The sequence below is a fragment of the Telmatherina bonti genome (assembly GCF_933228915.1).
Source record: "Telmatherina bonti genome assembly, chromosome: 2".
Classification (NCBI taxonomy): domain Eukaryota; kingdom Metazoa; phylum Chordata; class Actinopteri; order Atheriniformes; family Telmatherinidae; genus Telmatherina; species Telmatherina bonti.
Genome location: NC_136620.1, coordinates 29,117,241 through 29,139,961, shown reverse-complemented (window position 1 = coordinate 29,139,961; position 22,721 = coordinate 29,117,241). Strand labels below are relative to the sequence as shown.

Here is a 22,721-nt window from a genome sequence, read left to right as displayed (position 1 = left end):
ACACACATATATATATATATATATATATATATATATATATACACACACATATATATATATATATATACACACACACATATATATATATATATATATATATATATATACACACACACATATATATATATATATATATATATACACACACACATATATATATATATATATATATATATACACACACACATATATATATATATATATATATATATATACACACACACATATTATATATATATATATATATATATATATTATATATATATATATATACATATAGATAGATAGATAGATAGATAAGATTTAAACACACTAGAAAATTGGTTGTTTTTCTGTGGTAGAAGATGAGAGAGTTCGGCAGTTGATTCATTTATGGCAGATATGATTGAGACCAGCAGCATGTCTGAATTTTCTATTGAGACTCATTTTGTTCAGGTCACATTAAATAAGAACTGTGAAGGTCTCATTTCATCTCCGTGTGCAAGGCAGGTGGTTATGAGTTATTGCTGACAGTAAATGAAATAAATTATACCAGCTTGCCTTTTTTGTAGAAATTAAAAGTTACTAAATATCGTTGAGTATACACTGGTTGTATTCTGTACTTTGCCGCGTCAAAAGTCCAAAACCAGCATTTGCAAACAACCACTATGTGTGTAGCCAAGTCACAGTTCATTCCTTAGAAGTAAAAAAGCTTTGTTAATGCACAAACAAAGCAGCTATACTGTTAAATTATCATTACATTACATCACTGACATTGTTGTTCCTTTGAATAAATGCATGAAAGAATGGAAGTAGCCTTAATTTTATGCACAAGTTACTTCTAGTTATTGTGAAAGGAAATAATGTCACAAAGATAAAGTATTAATGGTGTGGACTGGGTTTTGTGCTACAGACCCTCTTCGGCATCCCGTGATTTCTGTGCAGCTTTGCTGTCCTGTCCCACAGACTGTAGCAGCAGCCCACAGAAGGCCTTCATCACAGGGTGAGACTGGCTCACCTCAATCTTCAGATAATGAGCATAGCAGCGGTAGGCTTGAGAAAGACAGAGGGAGGGGGATCACTCTGACAGGGCAAAAGCAATAAACACAAAGAACTGCACCCCGTGTTGGCTTTGAGGCAATCACATATAATGGCTGCGCAATCACACTTCTCTTCCCCCCCCCCCCTCTTTTTTAAACCACCTGCTTTCCCTGACAACAGATGTCTTACATTTTCAGCCATTTCATACATTGGTGTGCAATTAGTGTCCCTGCACATAATACAGATATCATACAGCTGCAGTGAGCTGAGTGAAAAGCAAAGAGGACAGGATGCAAATCTTTCGCCTTGAAGTAGGCAAAAAAAAAAAGTATCTTATATAAAATAGCTGCAACCTACACAAAAACTACACACAAATGTGAAAGGGTGCTGCTATAAATACTTAAATATAAGCAGTGTTTCAGTATGTTCTGATAACCAGTGACAATATGAGCATTTTGATCATCATTTACGCATAGTGCAGAATATCTGACTAACCTGGATCAAATGCCTCCACATTGCGGTGTAGAAGACTGATATCTGTGCGTCCCATGTGGACAATGTTAAATAGGGCTGTGATAATCATACGCCAGAGAGCCAGAAGGACTCCGATCAGAACATTGACAGGAAACAGCAGGTATGTCAGTAGGAACAGATTACCCCTGTAAGATAAGTTTAAGTGCATCAAACATGCAGGACGTCATCAGGCAGCAAAACTCATCTGGACAAAATGGATGCAGAAGTATATTACCTGTTGTGTAAGTCCCGTGTGCCTGCTGTTTTTTTGATGAAGCAAAACCTGGCGGTGATGTGTTGAATCAACACAGCCAAGAGAATCATCAGCCAGAAGGGCCTGAAAGAACAAAAGCAACAAACATTTCCTGCAGTGAAACAAATTAAGACAGAAGGCTGAAAAACACTGTTAGCAGCTAACAGGAAGCAATGTGAATCCCATTTGTCTTTATGTACCAAACGCAGAACATATTTTTAGCTCAAAGGTGTCAACTAAACAAAAACTAAAGCTTTAAACATTAGCCTTTACTGGTAATATAACTTCCAGCTTTTATCATTACATTCAGGCAACATGGATTAGATGCTGAAGGTTTTAATGAGAAAGAAAACTCACAGTGCAGTTTTTCCTATTAAAAAGCATAAGTGAAAACACTCACCACATGCTCCACAGAGCCTGAAAGAGAATCAGATTCTGCCTGTGCAGTATGGGTATGATTATGAGGAAGACAGCAATCAGAAGGCAGAGGAAGAAGACCAAGGTCTGGATGATCATGCCTGCAGGATAAAGATCAGAGATTCAGAGCCCATCCAGACTCCAACTATTCTATAACACAACTCCACTCAAATACAGAAGGGGGGTTTTCTTGTAAGGCTTTAAAACCCAGATAGCTTCTAGCTGAGTCAATCAGTTTGTAGAACAAGAAATCCACTAATAATTTAGGCACACTATCAGTATAAACTAGTTCCTTAGAGCATCTATGATGTATTTAAGTGTCACAACATGGAATGAACCACAAATGTCACATAAAATGTTCACTTTTCTTTTTTATCTCTGATGAGATAATAATGTAAAATAATTGAACAAAAATGGTTAAATTATCCCTTTGTGTTTAGAGCTCAGTATGTTATTGTACCAATGCAGATGTGAGCTGCTGTGAAGCTGGTGTATCCCATCCAGCAGACCAATGCTGGCCTGGACGCCCTAATACTGCGCTGGCAGTTGTAGACATTGTAGATATCTCCTCTGTACAAACTCTTCAGATTTGACCTAAAGATGGAAAAGCAGAATTAAGACATTGTAGCAATGTGCATTACATTCGTTGCTAAATGCACAAATCACAGAGGAAATTGATGAAGTCATTAAACTGAAATGCAATTTAACACTGGGCTCAGAAATTCATTTCTTTTATTACACTACCGCTTATGATAATGGAAGCATTTCATTTCTCATCATCTGATAATAGCCATTTTCAATTGCAGTAGCAGTTAGCACTGTGCGAATGCTCTCCCTGCCTGGAAGATTAGTGCTCCATTATGTTATAATAAGCCTGCCAGTATAGTGAAGGGACAACAATACAAAGCGCAATTACCATTCTTGGACATTCAGACAAGAGAACAGAAAAAAAAGAGACATGGAGGTGTTCTGCTGTTTTGTTGTCAGACCTACCGATGCAGGACCATTGACCGCATGAGCATAGCCAAGTTGACCAAACAAGACAGGGTCATTGCTGAGATGTAGCACACTGCAGGGAAATTAGTACATGACAAGTTCAAATAGTTGTGATTCACAACTATTACAGAACAAAGGTATGTGTAATAAGCATGTTTATGTTTATGTAGCTTGTGGAGACAAAAAAAAAAAAAAAAAAGCCTTTATATAACTGAATGGCTGTTTCTGATATCACTCACCTTCCACACACCACATGTAATACACCACAATTCTAACAACTTCATGTTTATCTGGAGACAGCATAATCCTGAAGCCAGCTAAGACATTTGCAATATCTTCATCCACTCCATACCGGGCAGTCTGGAGAGTTGGCACCACTGCCGAGATCAATACAAGGCCCATCTGAAAAACAAAAAAACAAGATTTTTTTCTTATTACAGAGAATAACTACATAAGATCATGATAAAGGAAAGGTTTTTGCAGATGTAGGAGTTAGAGATGGCCTGACACACTGCTGAAATGTTGATAATTATCAAAACTATCTTCTGAATTGAGCACATATGATCCCTTGATAAAATGCCTGACTAACATTTTTTGAAACATGTCAGTGTCAGGATTTTCTTCTGGTAAATAAAGATGTTATAAATACAGCAGGTAATTTAAGTTGTTATGCATTTGTTATTGTATCCTTAGTATTTCATATTTGACTAAATACTCATAAGAGTAAAGGTATCAAGTGTAAGAGCAGATATGACAGTTACCTGATACAGGGTTATAAAAGATACTACACCAGATATCGCCAACTTCAGTGGGAAACGGAAAGCTGTTTGATACACACATGCACACACACACATACAAAAAGGCGAAATGTTATTTGGTGTTAAACATTACAAAGAAGTGAATTCAATATTACTGCATTAAATTAATATCAAATCTAACCCCAGGAAATACCGGTGTTATGAGGTGATGCGTGTTTGATGCTGGCAATATGCACAGCCATAGCGCAAAGAGAAAGGAACATAAAATTATGCTATTTATATTCATAAAACTTATTGCATGTAAACAGAAAGAATCCTTATTCATGTTTATGATAGTTTTTTTTCTATCAACATGTTTAGTTAAATATTCTATTGTATTCTAATTTAGCATCTCAGTCAGTGTCTCTTCTTAAAAATCCTCCTCAGATATACTTTTTTTTTTTTATAAAATAAAGACTCTGAAAGTGACTTCTGGAGTTTTGACAGAACAAAAAAAAAAAACCAGAAGAACATTTTTACCATCCTCTGGTGTGTAAATGTATGATTTTATAGCATCAACCACTCTTTGAAGGAGCTTGGGCTTGTCTGAGCTTGATGTGCTAAAGGAAGAAAGACAGAAATTTAAAATGAATAAAAATGGAAAACATTTCAATCAATGTATCATCTCCCCATCAGTTCAGAATCTATCAAGTTCAAAGTATGTGAATATGAACATGAATACATATAAATGCATATAACAAAAGGACCCTATGAAGAATAGCTACAGCTAGCTGCTGCAAGTTAATGGAGATCCATATAAATGAAAAGTAAAAAGGAAATATTTGGTCTGTCGGGAATTCAAGACAATAAAAAAAAATTAAGATGGTCTTTGTCTGATAGTTAGGACTAAAAGCTTAAAAGTAAAAAAGCAAAAGAGTTAGGAGGCCTCATTTGTAATGATTTGCAATTACACCAAACTTATTTTTCAAACAAAAAAAAAAGACAAGACCCCAGCAGATCCAGATACTTATGAACTAACGTTTGGATACACAATATAAACCTGGTGCCAATTGTTTGCACATCTTGACTAATGATGAGATAAACACAGAAGACAAAGTCATCCCAAAACACACTAAGTAAGCTGACTTCCTAATAAACTATAATTCTTACCTCAGTTTGGGCTTCTTCTCATTGAGCATTTTCTTGACATAATCTTTATAGTAGCTGCTGCTGAGATCCTTTAAAACAAAAAGCAAAAAAAAAAAACCAACAAAAAACCAGTAGTTAAGCAAAGGTAAGGATATGGCAAAGCTAAACAACATTTTGGGAATGTAGGTCTTTTGACGCTGGAAGGTTTTAGTACGGAAACTGAAAGCCTCCATGATTGTATGGTTTTTTTTGTTTTTTATCACAACAAGATAATTTATTTCATTATCTCAAGAAAACAAACTTTATCATCTCGAGATAACAGATTATTCAAATGTAGGGTCACAAAGAGGTTGGAGCTGTTCTTCATCCATCACTGAACCCAGAGATAAACATTCGGTCAGACTCACTCACCCTCAAACCCCAACTTTAACCACAGAAATCTACCAGATGTTATTATACATGCAAATTATATTTCAATGCAAAAGTATGCACTTTATTAAATTGCATGGATTTTATTGAGTGTGTTTGTGGTGTATTGGGAGCAGTGCTGGTTTCCAGTCTAACTGTAGCAGGAATTCAGGACCTGGATGTTTTGGTTGCAAAAGTTTGCTGCTGAAGGAGCTGAGTGTTCAGGAGGGATGCAGGGCAGTGGGGGAAAGAGTGGGACTGTTCCTCAGCATGAATGAGTGCCTCGCCATTATCTACTTCTCCTCCAACACCTTCACTGGCAAGTCCAAATAACATTCCAGTACATTACTGTTCTGTGCTGGGAGGTCTCAATATAGTCTACCCAGCAACGGACACAAACCATAAGAATATAAGAATATTGATCAGAAGATCTGATTTTACTTTTATTAAGTCAAACAAAGGCTCAAATTGTGCTGTGTCTCACTGATAATTTTTACCAATCACACACTGTAAAACAGTCTCTCTTATCTTAAGAAAATAAGAAATTTAATCTTTTTTTCCAGCTAGAGATAAAAAGAATACAAGTTAAAAACGTTCACTCTCAGCTTCCATAGTTTAGAAATTAGGGTTCTTTAATACCTACAACTTCTAACATTTATTTGTTATTTAGTTGACAGAACTATAATTAAGCAGGTATTTAAATTTCACAAAAATAAAACAAAAATAAATCTGGACCTGAAAAAAAACCTAGATACAGTACATCCATAGAGGCAAGCAGCAGTGGATGATCAGAGGATTTTCTCTGTGGCAAAGAAACCTCCTTAAAATTATCCAGTCAAGGGAAAATGCTCTCCAGGGGGGTAAGCAAATGGATTAAATTTTTTTTTATTAAAGTTAATACTAGATTTGGAACTATTCCCAGTCTGATGTACACAACATGGTCTGGAAAACATAGTGCTAGCAAGATGGCTGGGCCAAATGGCTTCCAGTCGCATTGGAGCTTTAACATTTATTGATTATATGAAAACAGAAGCAGCCAGATGAACAGTGAAGTGTGTAGGAACGCCATCTCTGCTCAGATTCAACCGTATGCTGTAAAGCTGTTTGGATGGTTTATCACATTGCAGATGCCAAATGTCTAAAAACACACTAAAATACTGGAGTTTTTAAGGTGAAAAGAAAATGAATATTCAGCTATGGCCAGAGGTTTATAATCCAGGTGCCATAAAGTAGAAGTCTTGCCATGTTTCTGGATCTACCTGTGCATTTAGAACCAGTATTTTCTTAACAGGCTCATACCTGGCAGTGGAGCTGAGCTAAATAAATTCAGCTGGTTTAGTGACTGGTTGGAACAGTCACCGGACAGGACTTTTAACCTTATAGCATCTGGATTATACACCTCTGGCCATGACTGAGTCTGTCAAACGGCTTCAACTAAGTCAAGTTTACGGAGTTAAATAAAAGGCATAAAAAAAAAAACAAGAAACAAGATACACTGGACAACAGCCGCAGTAAAAGGTCTGACCAGGAACCAAAAAGGAAGAAATCTCTCTGAAGTCACAAGTCCCAACTTCAGATAGTTGTCCTTCGCAAAAAAAAAAAAAAAAAAAAAAAAAAAATTCTAGTGATGTTCATGTTTATTTTACCAGTTACAGTCACGACCCTGAAAAAGTTTGGGGAACATTAACCAAATAAACATGGACCTAATTGTTTGTGCTCTAGTTGGGTCTTTTGAAGTCTCAAACTCCTTTGAAACTCTGTAGCATAAAATACTGATGAATAAAAACGGTATTTTGTCATTTGTGAAAGTTATTTTAGAAAGCCTCTTTATGATAAGGTTTATTGGGTTCAGGTTTATTGGGAGATGGGGTGGAGGTGACCCAAAGTCCTGGCAATCACCTCAACAAACTTTGTCTCACCCTTGCCAAGATTAGCATCAAATAAAACCAGCATTGTGTGTCTCCCTCTTAAAAACAAGGCAACCTTTTCATAATCTGATCAAGAACATATCGTAAACCAATTACGTCAAATCTACTTAAAATGATTATGCCACTGGTGTGCTGCCTGGGCTTCACATTTTCCATAAGCCTAGACTGAGCAAGCATGGTAAGCCCCTCGATTAGCAGGCAGCTTATAAAAGGTGACTCACGTGCACAGATTCAGCAGAAATGTGCGTCTTTGCAAACTTTTTTAATGAGCATACACACTTGTTATGACTTGGAAAGCAGGTAAAATAATTACAGCTGCAACAGCTATTCTATCATCCTGTAGTGGACAGGTCAGAGGAACTGTTCTGCGATCAAACCTTACCTCTGTGGCATTGGTCTTTTCCGTCCCCTTGAAGCCCTTGAACAGAAGCAGGGGATACTGGAAACTTAAGAATGCTAAGCAGGCTATCTGAGGCAGGCTGGAGAAGAGGGAATAGTGCTTGTGTATCTGCAAAAGGAATAAAAAGAAGACTTTAAGTCACTCAGCAACTTGTTCAAGGAGTTCTGCAGTGACACTAACAGGATTTGTATTGACAGGAATGACTGCATGTTGTGGTGGTAGGAGTCTGCCAGTTTGGTGAGGTATACACTCATGGCAACACAGTAAAGTCAGACCTTCATTAGCCACTTAATTATGATCAAATAAGATAAAAATCCAGATTCATTTTGAAAACTTCTCTTTTTTCTGCTTTACAAATCAAAAGCCTTTGAAAGCTGTCTTACTTTTATAATGTGATAAAGTTCAAACCCTCCATCACCACCGCAACCATTAAATGAACAAGACAACCATTACACATTGTGAAGTGTGAATATATCTTTACTGACAGACACACTAAAGTGATTAGCAGTGACAAAGCCTCATGATTAAGACTACCAGAGAGTGGAACTAATTGTTTTGAGTTGTAGCCATTCAGATCTCGAGAAAGAAAAAAAAAAAAAAAGACTCTAAAAACTTGGAACAAAATCTGGGATTTAGGATTGAGAAACATTTAGAGCTCCAAATGTGTGTCCATGAATCTACCTTGAAGGCTTAATGTTCATCTTTTCAAACCCCATCTCTTACAAATACTATAAAACAGCCCTTGTTTGGTAGTCAATGGGCTTCCAGACCAGAACAAAGCAGCTTTGCTTTTGAAATAATCCTTCATGCTCTGACAGACACACAATACGGAGAAACTGGATGTTGGAAATGATAAAACTCAGAAAAAAAAAATTTTTTTCTCCAAGTCAGTGATGAAATGGAAGCAATTCTTTATACTTACCAGAGATGTTTTGGGACAGTCAATTTTCTGCCAGACCAGAACACCAAAGTGTGTCCATGACAATAGGCTACCAAGAACATAACCAACTTTATTGTGTAAAGTGCCACATGCCAGGAGAGGGTAGTATAGCGCGGGGTAGTAGAAGACTCCAAGAATCACCCAGTTCTCTGCAAATACAGCAGAAATGTGTGAAGACCAAGTTCATGACAGTTTCAGCTACACACTGTAGAAAACTTTGCTCTGAGCTCATGTAAAAAGTACTTTGTTCCGCTTAAACTTTTAACGTTTGGGGATTGACTAAACAAGCAGGGGTTCGACTCCTTACAGTCATTTCTTATGTAATTTCACACACAAAGCTGCTCAAAACGCCTGAATCAAAAGTAGCAGAAACTAAATAATCCCGTTGTATAACACATACATTTAACACAGAGAGAAGGGGATGTGTCACAGTTTAATGGTCTTTTTTTAACCTTCTACAACAGAGGAGGGATAAGCAGATAAAATAAAAGAGGAAAGTCTGTCAAAAGTGAGTTCAGACAGGATAATAAGCTCACGTTTAATAAGCTTACGTTTATTTGATGAATCTGTTGTGAAAGGGAGTGGAGTTGGGGAGATGAGAAGACCCCAAAGTTTGCACAGAAGCACTCCAAACACAGCCACAGCCAGGCCCTTGTGCTGTGTATGGTCCAGGAAGTTGACAGGACTGTAAAATAAAGCAGCAGGTGTTTGGTATTCACTGGTCAAATGAGAAATAATCAAAACTTTGTCTATCTACATTTTAGCTACACAACTGGTGGTCCTGGACTTGCTGCTGACTTACTGTATATATGATATTTCAGGCTGTTCTGGGCTTCCATTCATCTTGTTTGGGATTGGAAAATGTGTCAGATTTGAGCTAATCTATTTCCAGATAAGGTTCTAACAGGATAAAAGCAGTCCTCGATGTATACCAATCATTATTTCCTACAGTGACACAAGCAACCTTGCACAACCATTTCTTTTTTTCTTTTAAGTGAGCATTTAGCAGGTAAACTGGATCATATTTGTAGTTAATTGCCTATCAATCAATCACACGGTTGTTGAAAATACACAGCTGCAAACCAGCTAATAAAGTGAGAACCAAACTAAAATAATCCAATCATCCATGTCTCCTCTTTGATTTATGATTTGACAACTGAAGTAATAAACACTACCTGGGATGTTTTCACCTCCAACGCCAAATGGCTGGGTGGATAGGTTTGTTTACTCATCTAAGTTAAAACATCGCTATATTAAACTTAATGATGTGGTGAAATAATGGATTGAAGCAAAATAAGTTGGTTTGTTTTGGAAAACATTTACCTGAACTACAAACAAAATGACTATTTGGGCTAATTATTCTAAAAATGAAGATTGCAAATGAATCATAAGGTGTAAATAAAACTCACCTGAATAAACCTGAGAGACCTTTCTGTCTGTTGCCCACCTTCGTACGCCTGGCTAAAACGGCTAAGATCAGCATGACGACCAGCTAGATGAGAAGATATCTGTTAGCTTCATTCACAGAGCACCGTGCAGCTGTAGCTTCCCCATAGCTCCGAACTCATTCAGCTACATTAAAAATGACAAGAATCTGTCTCACAAAAGGCCAAACCCCAGTCTCATTAGTGCTCCCCATGGATGTGGTCTGAATGAAAGATCATTAGTCAGGATCACTGATCAGTGTGGGTTAAATGACCTGTCATGACCTGTGACACATTTAGGAAATGTGTGGCTGGGATGAATGCCTCGCTTTAAAATGAAGGCTTTCTGAAACAACAATCAAGATCATCTTTAAAACAGATGACAAAGCAGAAATGGAAAACCCGGCATCACCATGCAGTCATGACAGGAGAGGCCCTAAAATTACATTTTATGTACAATAACCAGAGAAAACGTAGTAAAAGTAAAAAAAAAGGTTGTTTTATGTTAAATTTGGATAACTTGGGGAGACGGCTCAAGAAAGTCAAACCAAAAAACCTGTAACCAGGATAAACATCTGAAAAGACATAATCACTTTTATCAAGCTGTTACGGTGTTTAATGAGAAGCACAAGTGTTTAGTGGTACTCCAATTTGTTTCACACCAAGGGTTATATGTTCCTTGGCTTATAACTAAACATTTTCAGAGGTTTTGTTCATGAAAGACAAACAAAAAGAGACTAAATATAGAATAGCTCACTTAGGAAAGGCAGTTAGATAAGGCTGTCTTTGAGAGCCGACCTTGCATAACCTTGTGAAAGTAATAACACCAATGATATCTTAAAACACACTTTATGACCTGATAAAAGAAGTTGTTGTATCATACACCTATAGAATAAATGACAGTGAATGGCACATCAGTGCAAAGTTGGGACATCCGTGACTGTAAACTTACAGATATGGCAGTGATGCATAAATGATAGAGCATGTCATCAGCAGTGGGGTCACACGGTGCGATTTTTCTACAAAGGGGCAAACAAAACATTCACATGTTAGCAAAACAAGCATTCTAAGCCTTAAAATGTAAAGCTTTTGCACCTCACTAAACTTCTCACATCTCACTGTCAGGACCATTTGTGGCTGGAAACTTTGTGGCTGAAATCCCGCAGCAAAGATTTGCATTTAAACGGATTGTATCAGCATGACAGGAAAACAACAAATGCCCACAGTCACATTCCCAAGCACATGAGGTGGTAATTACAAACCAGAAAAACAGCCTCAAACAACTTATTTCACTTGACAACATTATGTAGGACAGTTCTTCATAGACTGTATATGTGAAAACCTAAACATGATGGAATATTTCTTGCCTGTCCAAACAATATGAGTTAATAACTTGGCACACACAGAAAACATATTTGTCAATTTGATTAAATGTCAGAATGCAACTTTGGCATTCACAGAAAATCAACTACTCAGCTGATTTACACAACAGATGATTTATCTTCTAAAACATGACAGCTTTTTCCATCATATTTCTGTTAAGTTGTTGATCAGAGCTGGATCTAATGGAAATTTGTTTAAATAGCTAAGAAGTGGTTTGGCCCACTCGACATACTTTCATAATTTCTGGGTGATAAGTTGTCCTGTATACAGGTGGATGTTGAATATTTTGGTTTATTTGCACTAATGAGACATCATTTAAGACTGTCCTGGAATAAAACAGCATGAAAAAAAGAAAAAAAAAAAAACAGCATAGCAACCAGTTTCTTAGGAGAAACACATGCCCTACAAACCTGAATATAATATAACCTAAACAGGACAGGTAAGTTGAACTGAAACGTGGCCACACATTGACACTGCAAAAATATGCCAAGTGTCATCTAATATCTCAATGTGAGGTGTGCCTCACTACTAAAGTTAAACAATAGATTGAAGAACTACTATTTAATGCCAAATGATGCACAGACTGGTTCGTGAGTTCAAGAAACAGACTTAAGATATTTAAGACCTAAATAATATTTAGAATAATATGACAAAACTGAAGGAACACAAGTTTGTAACAACTAAAGACTGTACTTACTCTGGTTCAAGTTTAGTTGGCAGAGGATCCAGGTCAGGGTACTCATAGTCCTGTATAGCATCCTTATCCATTGTGCTGGCTCTTCTTTAAACAGATCCCAAGTCTTGCTGAAGAACTCGAATGTTAACAGTCTCAAGCGACACACAGCTGTGATCCCCTTTGCCTCAAAGGGGAAAAGTGTCTTCCAAGGCCCACGCTGGACTCTGCTGCTGAGGCGTCCTTGTTTCCCTGTGTTTGGTCTACTCTCACTCACACTCCGCTACCCTCCCTCGCAGCCTGTATTCAGGTGCCCTGGACCAACAGCAGTGCTGACAGTAACGTGACAGGTCCCGGCTGCTGCGTGCTGCCTCCACCCTGCTTCGGGTCCCTGTTTCAGCTGAGGGTTACCACCACACCAGTAGCCTGGAGAAGAGGGAGAAAAGAGTGAGAAGGGGGGGGGGGGGGGATGGGGGGAGTGTGTGAGAGGAGGGAAAAATGTGGAGATCTGGGGAGCCAATCTGGAAGGCCACCTGTGGCTTACTGGGATTACATCTACTTTTGAAGTAGTGCTGCTGGACCTTTGGCTGGTGGTTGAAGGGGTCAGGTGTGCAAAGTTATAAAACTCCAGCTATGACTGTGTGGGTAGTTGCAGGCATCAAGCCTGTCCAATCAGAGCAATCACAGTTCCATGCTGATAACAGGGAAAGTTGTTTCCTTCTGTCATGGTTTACATGCATTTGCAAAAGGTTACCCCTATTTAATTCAGGTGAGTCACTATTACAACATGGAATCGAGCAGGAAGGAAGAGCCCATATTCAGGAAGGGAAGTCAGGGGGAACCTCACAGTTAATAACTGTCAACACTCAGCTTGATGAAGATCAAGGAAAGGTTCATTCACTTCAGCACTTTGTCTTTTACTGATAAAAGATAATGGTGTCCACACACATATTCACAGGAAAAGAAAAGGTTTAGATACTGTTGTTAAAAAACAAACTCTATAAATCATTGTGATTGTAATAATATATTGAGAAAAGAAAGAAACTATTCTGATATGAGGAGTATGATACAGTGTGTGCGTGAAATGGATTTGATAACAGGTGATGTCAACCTGCCCTGCGGAAAGGAATTTCATCTTTGATTCTCTGGAGTCTTTTTTTCATTGTCAGCTTATGAAACATGAACATCCAACAAATGCCAAAAATGTGTGCCATCCTGTACCAAACAGTTGTCCAATACAATCAATCTGTTATTTGCATTTATTCAACACATTTTTCTGATCTTTCTTCGCTCTATGCGTGTGCTGGGTATCTGTAGTGGTTGAGTTAGAACTTCTTAGGAAGATCAGTGGTTTCATTTCTACTGAACCGTTTTGTAACACGTTCACAGCAGTATCTTCAGGACTCTTGGCTTCCCATTGCCAGATCTTAAACTACCAGTGTTTACTGGGTGTCACAGTTCGTGCTACAGCTCTGCATCCTAATGATCTGAAAAAATTAAATAAATTGAGCTGCATAACTGTTGATAAGTCATTTTTGTTTATAGCAAACCCACAAATGAAAACTAGATTAAGAGATGTTTTAATGTTCAAGACAGTTTAAAAAGTTTAAAACTAAATATTTTCGACTTCTTCATACTGCAGGAGAAATGGTGGACCTTGTTCTTCATCAGTGATCACATCAAATCTCCTTTCTGGCACATCATACCAGGCAAAGGGTACTAAATACATCATCCATATTACAAATGATCACATCTTCTGCATCCTCTGACCAGTAAATCATGAGCATCATATAAAGAAATCACCTGTTGTACTCTGCAGATGATAAGAATCTTCATTATCTTAAACAATTTAGATAATTTGTTAGGCATATAACAAGTCATTGCCTGTGTAAGTATGCCAAGCATGCACTTATCCTGACTTCCTAATGTGGGGATTTTCAAGTCTGGCCTCAATTTCAACTTATTACATACAGACACTTAAAACCCAGGTACCTTAAAGTATTTTTATCCATGTTTTGGCATTTGAACTTAGCAATTACTTTGTTATTTAAACAATACCAGTTTTGGAAACAGGTCTTACACAAGAGTTATAAAGACCACCAATCATGGTCTCAACAACAAGTCCAATGAGACCAAAGTAATTTACACAAAAACAGCATTTGATTCCTAGCCTGTTAAAGAGTTCAAGAAATTCAGATTTTCTTTGTCTTTCATAACTGTAAACTTTGTGTCTTCAGATTTTTTTCCTTGTCGTTTACTGATGTCCCTTAGAAGACTCAAAAATTAGGCCTATTCTTTTCTCAGGGGACAATTTGCGCTGTTAGTCTTTCCTTGTGACATCAAGCTGTTCTGTAATCACAAAAGGCCTCACACATAATTTAACCAAAAGCATGTGAGCGTTACTAAGGCAGACTGAGGTCAGGGATCATGCTAACACCACAATTCCTGTTAAGTTTTTTTTTCCATCAAGTAGAACAAAGAAACAACAAATGAGCTCACATTTGTATGAATATGCAACACTGCATCACACAAAAGGTGATAAATATGCCGCGTAACATGTCTGAAGAGAGCAATTCCTAGATTTAGCTGCTCTGGTTGAGGTTAAGCCAGTTCTGCAACAGTGCCTCCATGTCAGCAAACATTCATTATGACAAGATTACGGTCACACAATTTTAAAAAAAAGCAACAAAATGTCCCCTCTAACACTCTTGAGAAAACGTGGGTTCTCAGGCAGAGTAAGTCACCAAATCAAATGTGCTCCCAAAGCAAAAGCAGCCCAGCAAATAAAGGGGTCACTGAACAAAGAATGCTTTGAACAGTTACATCACAGAGAGGCAGTTTGATTGAGCCAGACAGTTCACTTGTATCAGGTTTAGGAAGTCGACTCAAAAGCCTTTTGCTATGAACTATGTTAAGCATGAGCCTTGTGAAAACAAACATAATTGAGCTACTGATTGACTAATCCATTTTTAACAATGTAAACAGCCACAACATCAACGGGGACAAGTCAAGCATTTACAAACTAATTAAGCCAAATACCTCCAAAGCTTCACAATGTCCCAAGTGTAGCTTCTCCAGATAATAATCATTAAAAAAAATAAAAATAAAAAAATCATGTTCATGTATAAATATTATTGATTTATGTTCAGTTTGGCTGAGTCAGGTTGGTAGAGTTGTCGGGATGTCAAATGGGACTCGAACTAAGATTTTTTTTGCTTTGTTTTTCTTTTTCAAAGTTGATCACATTGCAGACTGACCCATGGACACCGAGGTGCGCGTGCTCCGCTCGTTTTCCGTGAAAGGCAGCAACCAGATCGGATTCGGTTTCAAACCGACTTCACTGACAGATTCCGTGCCTTTGAAGAGGAGCTTGATCCTCAGAACAAAGGTATTCAGCTCGAGAGCCACAACAGGTCGCCGATCAAGTCACCTGTTATGCATATGCACGAGAATAACTTGTAAGTTTTCCACGGCGACTCAACATTGCTTTGGTTTCACGTGGCCATGCAGAATAACGCATTTGACTCTCAGTCAACGTTTGTAACAGGTGATTGGATTAAAAATAACCTGAAGTGACTGACATATACATGTTGATGCGCTGGGATAGCTACTTACCGACCACAGGTGGGTGTGCTGCTGCACAACCAAGTAGGCGTGGAAGAAAGTTCATGTCAAAGCTGATACGCGCGCATATTTATACGTCTTTAAATAAAATAATCTATAGACTTTGCGCATGACCTGATCCCATTCGGTGCTTAGTTTTCCAAAGACATCATTCAGTCCTCTAAGAGTCAGGATCTTACCTTGCGTTCTGAATCTGCATCTCTTTTCACCACACACACTCCTTGGAGAAGTTCAGTAATTAAATAAACAGTATTCTTTCCTTCAGCTTTTGTTCTTTTTCCTGGACACCTCATCCAGAGCGGAGTTGGGACTTTGGTCTGTCTCTATCTTATGATGGTGAAAGCATCATAAAAGTACTCCAGTATGCAAACTGAGAAAAAGCTGTTGTGAAACATAGAGATTAATATGATCAGGTTCAAGTTATGCAATATATTTGTATCAATGCAAATACCCAGGCCTTTGTCACGTGGATGTCTCTTACTTGGAATGAATATTTAAGTTATTTGTCTTTCTCAATCATGTCAGGGTTTTTTTTATTCTGTTGAAATTTCAGGGGAAAGACTGAATTGTCACTGTCGCATGGTGTCTGTTCTTGAATAGTTCCAGCTTATCAGCAGTTTTGTTGCAATAAAGTGGAGTCCCAGCAGATACTGACATCTATGCTAACTGTGATCCCACCTTAACATTTTGCCGACCAGTGTGGTCAAGGTTTATATTTACCTATAATTCAAGTTAAATTATCATAAGGGTTGGTTAATCTGAACGTTGGTGTTTCTTTCTTTAAAAATACCTTTAACTCCTTTTTGGTAGAGAATAGTAAAAATCCCAACACCGTATCTGTAATTATGGCAGCATACAGTAGGAATTAGGGTTGGGAAATCGAATTGAAAAAAACAAATATCAGGATTTTTTGCTTCAAAATTTTAACATTGTTTTTTTTTTTTTTTTTTTTTTTTAAATTGATTTTTTTTCAAATAAATAAAAATAATCCATTCTGAATGTTTTAGCATTTTTATTGTTTTTATTGTTCTTTTTTTGACTAAAGTATATCATCACAGCCCTAGTAGAAATGGTTTCTCAGTTTCTTTGTCCGAACCAGGGCACAGTCATTTTTATCCCATCAGTTATGTCCAAGTTGTGCAAAATTTTTCCTGTTTTGTATTTTAATACCTTGAAATCTCAAATGTGAACTTTTTCATATACTTTCTGAAAAGTTCAGACTTTAACAATGAACAAACAAATATGTTCTTGTGACCTATAAAAACAATCACAACCTCATACCACTGCTGTTTATGAGTTACCTTCATATAGTTTAACAGTGATTCAAAGTAATACTTTAAGAACCACAGAAACAGAAAAAGAAGACCATCCTCGTCATTCAGTCGTAGCAGCAATCTACTAACACATCGGCACACAAGCAGGAAGGAGGTAAAACTGTTATATACAGCAATACAGAACACATTTTAATGAATATTTAGTTTGTTGTGTTGAATTTTATTGATTAAATATCAGCATTTATTTTCTGGCAAGTCATTTCAGACTGAGTAATAGTAAGAAATATTGCCTCAGTATTAAATCAAGGCTCCCGAAGGCCTCCTGGGTGAACAGGGGCTAATCACTTGGGGTATTTTTCTCCCACTCAGTCTGCTCCACTGCCTCTGTCATAATCAATGAGCCTTGTAACACTCAATTAGGCCATAATTGGATTTGTGGATGTCTGAGGTGGAAAAACGTACATTTGAGCAGACATGAAAGAGCTGCTTATCTCTGTTGACAGCTGCAATGAGGCTGGGTCCACCAGTTGTAAATCTCAGAAAAAATAACATCATTACCTGAAACATCCTCTGCAATTTCTTGAAATTTTGTTCAGTTCAGTTTATTGGATTTTCATGATGATGTTTGACTAATAGTTTACATGTAGGCACAAGGCGTGACTGGAACACTGCACATGTTCACGCTGACATAGATAATCTGGCTAAAGTTAGTTATAGTTGTCAAAGCAATATCAAAGCTTAACTTTGTTCACCACTAACAGGAAGGGATTACAGCCTCGTATCCAGAGTGGATACAAGACATCTTTGGATCCTTTTTCCGACAAACCATAAAACATCACTTTACAGACCCATCACGCTGTGAAGTTTGTAGTCCCCTCAGGAAATTGGCAAGCTCAGCTGTAGCAGTTTTCTGATGTTACTGTTGGTTTCAGCAATGTGCTATAACAACCAGAATACAGAAAAGACAATATATTGTCCTTTCACTTGAATATGAGCCAGTTTCACTTCTGCTGGCTCTGTGCACCTACGTATCTATGTATTTTTTGTCTAATAGAAAGTGTGTAATGGAGCAAGTTGACATTATAGTTGTGAAAGAATGTATTTGACTTAAACTTTGACCTTTCCCAAACATCTAAGTCTTTTCATAACTAATCCCAACCAGGAAACTGTGTTGCCTAACCCCAAGAGAGTCATTGTGATGAATAAACATCTTGTGAATTTGCAAATATTTATGAGTGAAGAAAAAGCAGAGTGAAAAATCAGTTGTCATGGTGGTGTTTCCAATTTTTCTCAAAGCACCACCACCCTCCTCATGCTTATCCTTTCTCACAAACTTGTTTGTAAAAAATTGTCTGTATTGCTTTTAGAATTTACAAGTTTAAAAAAAATCCTGCGTGTTAAAGAAAAATGCATATTTAACAGCAAAAACTGTTTGAATGTGTGTGTGTCATGTGTCGACCAACATTAACAGTGTAACTATGTCAGCTTCATTGGTGATCAGGTCAGGTCTAGAAAATATTTGTTGTGGGAACCAGACAGGGGCACAGGCTGGAAAAATTATGATGACGTGTAAATGGCACCTTTAGAAAGAAGGTTCAGGATTTTAGGAAATAATTTATTGGTTATTACAAATACAATGGGTTGTCTAAAGTAAAAAGTAAAGAAACATTTGTGACAGCAAATGTTAAAGGTTTAATTCTCATCAACTGTTTACTTTGTTTACTGTTTACTTTTGCATGTACAGCATCAATCACTCTTGCAAAAACACCTAATATTTCATTCATAGTGACAAAAACAGTCTTTTAGCCACATTGCAACTTTTAGCAGTGTTTTCTCAGCATCATTGACCACTTAATGTTATTTTAGTCTTCAATTCTAGTGGTTTTATTCATTTTCTATCCTCTTTATAAAGTGTAAAGATATTAGATGTGTTATCCACCATGTAGGCAGTTGGCTCGATGATGCTGTATTATGATCAAGAATGTGATGGTTTTTTGGCAGAACATTATGTAGAATAACATATAAAAGTAAATTATAAGGCGTGACCCCTGTGCTATGATGTTCAACAAATCTTTATTTCAAAAGAACAAAAACAGCCACAGCAAGAGTTGTAACTTTTAATTACAATAAGAGTATTTTTCTTTTGTTTGTTTTTGCTTTTCTTTTGTTTTTACCAGTTTATATCAAGAAGGAAGGAGATAGATGGAGGATATCTGGTGAATGGAGGCGATGATACACAGAAAACAAACATGGACTCAGATGGCAACAGTGACTGTGTGTGAAGGAATCAAATAAAAACTTGCTTTTCTTCTTGTTTTTCTTTTTATGTTTTAACTCAATACGCACTAATAATAATTAGGACATAACTAAGAAAAGCACTACTGTATCATGGCTTTTAGTTATCCAATTTTTAAAGCTGCCCATTTGCTTTCATATTGCAGTTTAACTTGTAGTTGAATCTAAGCAGCCAGTGGGGAGAAAAAAAAAATCAATTTTGGCAATGCAGGCCATTTTTGCTTTGATGTATCACCGTTATTGTAGTGGGCCGAGGGTATTAAAAAAATGATTTATTTTCCTGTTTATGAGTGCAGAGGATGGGATGTTTCATTTAAGGAGCTTGTGACAAGTACAAATCTTCTTGATAGTTATTAAAGCGGTCGTGATCACTTAACCAGAAATGGTGGCGAGCAGCCCTCACCCAGTCACGTTCCTGCTGCGACTGCCTGACAAGCTCCTTGAATTTATGGCTGCATTGCAGGGTCAGGTCCTAGCTGCCACGTAATAATCCTCTTTATATAACAGCTTGGTGAACACACTCAAGAATTTGATTTAATTTTCATTGGCTGCTTTTTTGTTTTTTTTTCATAAATGACAGCCTTTCTTTTCTATTTTTTTAGATACTTTCAGAAGAAATAGCTGTTTAGGCACCTAAAGTGACTTACCACTTTATGAAGTGCTCCTTTACAAGCTAAAGCCCACTTTGCGAGTAAATGGGAGAGGACAAGATATTGCCTCATGAGGTGCAATATTTTAGTTTTAGTTTAGTTGTACAGTTTAGTGTACAACTTTGTGTATTGGCTCAGTGTTTGCAGTCTGTGTCCTGCTGCAGAAAGTCAATGGTGAGATAAAGAGTTCAACACAGTTTGGAGGTGGGAGTGGTCACTGTGCGTTTATTGCCCTTTTAGATGGTGTGTGTTTTGTTTGAATGTGTAAATGTCTGTTTCAGGAGGGATGTTGTTCATGATAGATGATGTCCTTGTCATGGCCTCTGCTCTGTATGAGGCTGTGAGGTGTGATTATCAGCTTTAGCAGATGTACAATTTTGAGTTGTGTGATTACCTTGGATTATCTTTTGTTTTTGTGTGAGTATGTGTGTATGTGTTTGCGTAGTTATTGACAATTTAGGAAGTTGCAATGATGCAGATTTATCTTTTGACTTCTAAAACTGAGAAGAGATATATCAGTGATATTAACATGTTTTCACAGTCTTGCAAATTCGTAAAAGGGGTCATTTCCACCCGAAGATTTCTTTTTATTCAAGAAAATCTTCCATATGAGGATTAAAATGATGGAGACTAAATTCATTTGGATGCAAAAATGACTATGAATAGTAGGATTTTCAAACAAAGCAACACATTTAGTCTCAGTCTGATACTTGATTTACATTTTTACATCCCAAAGAGAAATCATCATTGTGAAAAATTCTCCCCCAGCATGCCTACCATAATTGCTATCAAAATGAGAGGTTTGCCAGATTCTCCCCTAGGACCTAATTGAGAGCAGGAGAGGTTGGATTCTCTATGCACATAAGATTTTATAATGCATCTGTGTAGTTTTAGTTTGATATCCAGCCTGTATTTACAACATTTAAAGTAATTTTAGATTGAAAAATTAAGCTAGAGGGAAAGCCAGAGTGTCGACCGAAAGGTTTGCAAATATAGTATCTTGATATTGTACATGCCTTTCATCAGAGTAACATTTGTACCGCAGGGATTGAATCTCACCCTTTCTCATAAGAGAGGAGGCCTCCTGGTCTGTTAGATTTTTCTGATGAATAATGTATTCATCGTCTGAGGCTGCAGACACGTCTCACTGTGTGTTCAGGGATACTTGACTTTCACACATCTCTGCTGGAATGAGGCTGAATCAAGAGCTTGTCTTGGCTATCAACAGCTGTGGGGAATATCCTGCTATGCTCTAAAAGACACAGAGAGAATCTCTGCAATTTTAGCTTGTTTCTACAGCAAGATGTTGGCTTTACAAGATTCATGCTTTGCTGACTGCAACAAAAGCTGCTTGTTGTATACTCGATGGCCAAATAAATGGAACAATTTTAGCAACAATTTTACCTGTAAAAAGTCTTCCTTTTTTTTATCTCCCTCAAATTCTCTTTATTTTGAAACTTTTCTCACAAACAACCCAAAGGATTATTTATCTTGTGGAAGCTAAGAGAGGATAGGCTCCAAACCTTGGATGGATGGATGGATGGATGGATGGATGGATGAACGGACGGATGGACGGACGAACGGATGGGTGGATGATGGACGGACGGATGGAGGGATGGATGGATGGAGGGATCGATGGATGGATGGACGGACGGACAGACAGAGGGACGGATGGATGAATGAATGAATGAATGGATGGATGGACAGACGGACGGATGGATGGACGGACGAACGGACGGATAGAGGGATGGATGGATGGATGGATGGATGGATGGACGGACGGACGGATGAATGAATGGATGGATAGATGGACGGACGGATGAATGAATGGATGGATAGATGGACGGACGGATGAACGGGTGGATGGAGGGATGGATGGATGGACAGACGGATGGAAGGATGGACGGACAGACGGATGGAAGGATGGATGGACAGACGGACGGACGGATGGAAGGACGGATGGATGGATGGATGGACAGACGGACGGACAGACAGACGGACGGACGGATGGATGGATGGATGGATGGATGAATGGATGATGGATGGATGGATGGATAGATGGATGAATGAATGGATGATGGATGGATGGATGGATGGACAGACGGATGGAAGGACGGACGGACAGACGGATGGACGGATGGAAGGACGGATGGATGGATGAATGAATGAATGGATGGATGGATGGATAGATGGATGAATGAATGGATGGATGGATGGATGGATGGATAGATGGATGAATGGATGGATGGATGGATGGATGGATAGATGGATGAATGGATGGATGGATGGATGGATGGATAGATGGATGAATGGATGGATGGATGGATGGATGGATAGATGGATGGATGGATGGATGGTTAAAATGAGGAAACTAAATGAGGTTGATTATTGTCTTCTTTGGGAGCACAGAAGCAGTCAGAATAATTTTCCTGTCATAACGATAATTATGGTGTCATTACTAAAGATTATTACTAATTAAAGATTATTACTAAAGATTATAGAATTTATTTTCAACTTACAAATTTCTTTTAACTTACAAATAGCATTTAAAAAACATATCTCACCAGTTTCTAATACAACACAGTTGTTTAAGAAGTCCCAGATCTTTGCAAATGGGCTGCAAATAGCTTGCAACAC

The 22,721-nt window shown here is 37.7% G+C and overlaps 1 protein-coding gene across 1 annotated transcript in view; it reads right to left on the bottom strand.

Moving 5' to 3' along the window:
• Positions 1–12,336, bottom strand: part of stra6 (signaling receptor and transporter of retinol STRA6) — a gene marked incomplete at both ends in the record, with an annotated part of 13,123 nt that extends 787 nt beyond the window's left edge. Inside the window, 16 exons of the mRNA XM_079254277.1 lie at positions 895–1,032; positions 1,516–1,679; positions 1,769–1,870; positions 2,187–2,304; positions 2,664–2,797; positions 3,197–3,272; positions 3,439–3,601; positions 3,961–4,022; positions 4,477–4,556; positions 5,107–5,174; positions 7,804–7,929; positions 8,744–8,910; positions 9,313–9,446; positions 10,171–10,253; positions 11,138–11,204; positions 12,266–12,336. Of these exons, the coding sequence (XP_079110403.1) occupies positions 895–1,032; positions 1,516–1,679; positions 1,769–1,870; positions 2,187–2,304; positions 2,664–2,797; positions 3,197–3,272; positions 3,439–3,601; positions 3,961–4,022; positions 4,477–4,556; positions 5,107–5,174; positions 7,804–7,929; positions 8,744–8,910; positions 9,313–9,446; positions 10,171–10,253; positions 11,138–11,204; positions 12,266–12,336 (1,753 nt within the window). The remainder of the gene's footprint in view (positions 1–894; positions 1,033–1,515; positions 1,680–1,768; positions 1,871–2,186; positions 2,305–2,663; positions 2,798–3,196; positions 3,273–3,438; positions 3,602–3,960; positions 4,023–4,476; positions 4,557–5,106; positions 5,175–7,803; positions 7,930–8,743; positions 8,911–9,312; positions 9,447–10,170; positions 10,254–11,137; positions 11,205–12,265) is intronic.
• Positions 12,337–22,721: the final 10,385 nt, after the last annotated feature.